Source organism: Aedes albopictus, unplaced genomic scaffold (assembly GCF_035046485.1).
Source record: "Aedes albopictus strain Foshan unplaced genomic scaffold, AalbF5 HiC_scaffold_875, whole genome shotgun sequence".
Classification (NCBI taxonomy): domain Eukaryota; kingdom Metazoa; phylum Arthropoda; class Insecta; order Diptera; family Culicidae; genus Aedes; species Aedes albopictus.
The window spans coordinates 581-5,205 of record NW_026917726.1 but is presented as its reverse complement, the minus strand read 5'-3'; the positions used below and the strand labels follow the sequence as shown (position 1 = coordinate 5,205).

General features: G+C 47.1%; 1 protein-coding gene across 1 annotated transcript; it reads right to left on the bottom strand.

Moving 5' to 3' along the window:
- Positions 1–2,879: 2,879 nt before the first annotated feature.
- LOC134284799 (uncharacterized) lies at positions 2,880–3,845 on the bottom strand. The gene has a single exon (XM_062844080.1). The coding sequence runs from the start codon at positions 3,843–3,845 to the stop codon at positions 2,880–2,882; it is 966 nt and encodes a 321-aa protein (XP_062700064.1).
- Between the last annotated feature and the right edge of the window lie 780 nt (positions 3,846–4,625).

Genomic DNA, 4,625 nt, shown 5'->3' with positions numbered 1-4,625 from the left:
AGTTTGACCTCTTTTCTTCTGAAATGCTTAGAACGCATTGTGGATCATCACATCCGTGATGTTTATCTGGCCAATGTGCCTCTTCATGTGAACCAACATGCTTACCAATCTGGAAAGTCCACTGTGACTCTTTTACACAAAGTTGTTTACGATATTGAGAAGGCATTCGCTCAAAAGCAATCCTGCTTGGGTGTTTTCTTAGATATCGAGGGTGCCTTTGACAACGTGCCTTTCGATGCCATATTGGAAGCCGCACGGGGTCATGGTATATCTCCAATGATTTCTAATTGGATTCACCAAATGCTCAAAAACCGACATCTCTTCTCGACATTGCGTCAAGCGGCGATTAGGAAATTGAGTGTTTGTGGATGCCCCCAAGGGGGAGTCTTATCACCACTTTTATGGAATCTCGTAGCAGATACGCTATTGAGGCAACTCAATAATAGCGGTTTTCCTACTTATGGTTTTGCCGACGACTACCTAACATTGTTAGTCGGTATGTGCATCAGCACCCTTTTCGACCTGATGCAAAACGCTCTTCAGGTAGTTGAGGGTTGGTGTCGCCAATATGGCCTTTCGGTAAATCCGAGTAAAACATCTATTGTTCTTTTCACGGAAAAGCGAAACCGTAATGGTGTTCGAACTTTACGTCTCTTTGATTCTGAAATCAATGTGACTGAACAGGTAAAGTACGTTGGAGTCATTCTTGATTCCAAGCTTTCCTGGACACCTCATGTTGAGTTCAGAATCAAGAAAGCTTGTATGGCCTTCGGGCAATGCCGGCGAACCTTTGGTACAACTTGGGGTCTAAAACCCAAGTATATCAAATGGATCTACACAACTGTTGTTCGGCCAATATTGGCCTATGGATGTCTTGTGTGGTGGCAAAAGGGCGAAGTGAGAACGGTCCAATCAAAGTTAGGCCATCTCCAAAGGATGTGCTTGATGGCGATGTCTGGAGCGTTCTCTTCAACTCCCACGGCAGCGCTCGAAGTTCTCTTTGACGTTGTCCCACTACACATTCATCTCAAACAAGAAGCACTTTCTTGCACTTACCGTCTATGGGTACTCGGTTTACTAGAGGAAACTCCTGTGAACCGCAGTTCAACACACACCTCGTTGTTTCCACTTTTGGTGAATTGGGACAAAGTTGTCCTTGCTCCAAGTGATCTTACAATTGCTTGTAATTTTCCATATAGGACATTTTCCACGAAATTCCCTTCCCGGGAAGAGTGGACATCTGGTTATCTGGAGAGAAGTATTTCAGACGGCATCGTATGTTACACTGATGGCTCCCTTCTAGAAGGTCGAGCAGGTGCTGGTGTTTATTCTCGTGAGCTAAGGCTGTATCAGTCTTATTCACTTGGCAGACACTGCACCGTTTTTCAGGCCGAAATCTTTGCTCTTATGTGCGGAGTGCAATCAGCACTTCAGCAGCACGTAATGGGCAAAGTAATATACTTCTGTTCAGATAGCCAGGCTGCTATTAAAGCACTTGCTTCGGCCAACTCCAGGTCGAAGATAGTTATCGCTTGTCGAACTCAAATTGAGGAGCTGAATTCAGCAAACGCTGTTCACCTTGTATGGGTACCTGGCCATTCTTCCATCGCTGGAAATGAATTGGCTGATGAGTTAGCTCGCACTGGAGCATCACATGACTTCATTGGCCCTGAGCCAGCTATTCCGGTATCCAAGTGTTGGGTGAAGCTTCAGATTGACACCTGGGCTGCCACTCAGCACAAACAATACTGGAATAGTTTGGAGTCATGTCGTCAAACAAAATTGTATTGTACTGAGCCATCTCTAGGGGTGGCAAAGTATCTAACAAATCTGTCAAAGCAGAATTGCAGCATGCTGGTCAAAGCATTGACTGGCCACTGCCGACTCAGTTATCACATGGCGAATATTCAGCAAGCTGATTCATTTGCATGTGATAGCTGTGAATCCGATTATGGAACTTCGTATCATTTAATATGTAACTGTCCAGCTTTTGCGCAATTGCGTTTCCGAGTACTCGGGAAACACTTATTAAGTGAAACTGACTTCAGAAACCTGAATCTTCAGGACGTTCTGTTGTTCTTGACCCGCTGTGGTAAAGAGCTATAGGCTCTCTGCATTATCACAGTGCCCTTCTCAGGGCGCTGTTCGAACCCATTGTGGCACGCTTATGCGTTATTACAGTGTCCTTTTCAGGACGCTATGTAAACCCATTGTGGTACGCTTTTGCGAGTATGACGATCCTATTCCCTTACCTGTCCTTTTCCATCTCCTATCCTTTTTCCTTCCCTTCTCCGTCAGGTAAATGATGAATAGGCTCGTGTTCATGGCGATGGCACAAATTTCCCAAATGGAGGAGAACGTGCCTCTAGAGCCGACCTACTGATACCTGATACCATCGGACCACAGATATCCGAATGGACCACCTCGAGGAGATCTGACGCTCGTGAACCGGATTTGCTAAACGGCAAACGTGTCTGCTTACCCATAGCACATACCTTGCACTTGTCGTTGCTCCGGGGCGGCTCTGCGTATTTGATGCCGGAAACCAATCCACGCTTCATCCTTTGTAGACTGTCGTAGTTGATGTGGCCAAGCCTCTTGTGCCACAGAGCTGCAGTTCCATTCGACGCACATGCCAGTGCTCGCGATGACTGCACCAGGTCCAGCTTGAACAGGCCACGCTTCCTACTACCAGTCGCAATAACGTCACCGTTCGGGTTAACGACGCTCACGCCGTCCTTGGTAAACGTCACCGTGTGTCCCCGTTCCACTATTTGGTTCACGGAGAGTAAATTCGTGGACAAATCCGGAATTACCTGCACTTCATTCACCGTGATTGCTGGTTCGTCCGGGCAGCAGGCGGGCTTCAACTTCATGCTTCATGCGACTATCTTCATCGCTCCGCGGTTTGCGGCTACGACGGTACCACCGCACTTGGTAGATTCCTCAAGAGCTTGAGCCGTCTTCGCAAAGTGATTGGATGCCCCCGAGTCGAAGTACCAATCGTCGTCGTCCTCTTCAATTGCAGACATCACCGTACACCAGGCATTTCCGTCGCTTTTCTTCGGCTCTCTTGACGAGCAATCCCTGGCAATGTGACCAAATTTGTGACACCGCCTACACTTCGGTCCCTTCCTTGAAGATGGATTGGGCTTCTCACTCTGCTTGGCTGGTTTCCGTCCATGCTTGTTGCTGGCAAACGCGGCGCCCGACGATGGTACTCTGATTTCCTGCAGCAGTTTAGTCTTGATGACGTCACCGGTAATCGCCGCTCCGGAATTTTCGAGAGCCATAATCATCGGCCGATATTCCTCAGGTAGACCGGCCAGCAAAAGTGTTCCAATCCATTCGTCGGTGATCTCGAAGCCAATCCCACGTAGTTGGTGTGCGGTTGCTATGACGTCGTTAACAAACGTCTCCATGGAGTTGCTGGTTGTCAAGGAGGTTGTTATGAGTTTTCTCAACAGTCCGACTTTCCGGGTCAATCCAGAGTCCTCGAATGCTGCTTCCAACTTCGACCACGCCTCCCGTGCAGACTTCGCTTCCCTCACATGCACGTAGTTCACCGGATCGAGCAAAAGGATTATTTTCGCTCGCGCTCTTCGGTCCTTCACAGCGTCCACCACCGGATCGGTTCCATCGGCATTCGGCGTTGGCTTCACGACTTCCCATAAATCTTCCAGTTCCAGGAACGTTTGTACCGCAAATTTCCACGTTGACCAGTTCTCACGGCCAAGCAGAAGTTCAATTGCCGGTAGGCTTGTCGTACCGTGGATTGCGTGGATCCGATTCCGTGTAGCGTCTCCACTTCCGCCTTGCTGGGAATTCTCCGCCGGGTTGACCATCTTGAAGTAAACTTGAAGAGACTTTTTCTTGTGATTCTTGAATTAGAACTTTTTCTTGAGTCTTGAAAAAATATGTTCCTCACTATCCGAACTCTCTGGGCCCAAAACCTTTTGGTAGGATGTGGTGAGAGCCAGAGACCAAACTACTTCAGTTGGCAGTTGGAACAAGAATGATTAATTTATTTTCTATTTCTATACATACAAATAGCATGGCTTACTAAGACTAATAGTTTGTCGTCTAATTCCGACAGATTTGTCAAAAATTGACCTGGCGACCCTGGCCACAAGCCGACATGTGCCGCGATAATCACGGGAATGTTCTCACCTAGGTGCTGCGAATAGAAACGGTTTTATTTTTCAAGCTAGCTAACACACACCAACACACTCCCGGCACACAGCTTGTAAACACGCACGAGCGTTCAATTTTCTTGCAAACACCTCTCTCAGCGCAGTTGTCAAACATGCCGTCGCGACGCTGTTCGGAAATGGTAAACATGATCAATCCACCATTATAGTCTATTTTACGAAACGACAACAGTGTTGATATTGATATTAACACTCACGGGCTTGGGCGCAACCTCCTGTCAAATTTTCATTCATGAAATGAGCGATCAGCTGATCCGAAACGTCTCGTAAAATGGCTCATTCCAGTTTTGTTTTCGTGTGCAAAGTTTATTATTTTCCATTCGCGATGGAAATTTTGATGGATAGTTATTACAAAATTAGCTGAAAAGGGTTCAAAACAATGTTTATCCTTCTCCTCGCTTTCCAACGGATTGA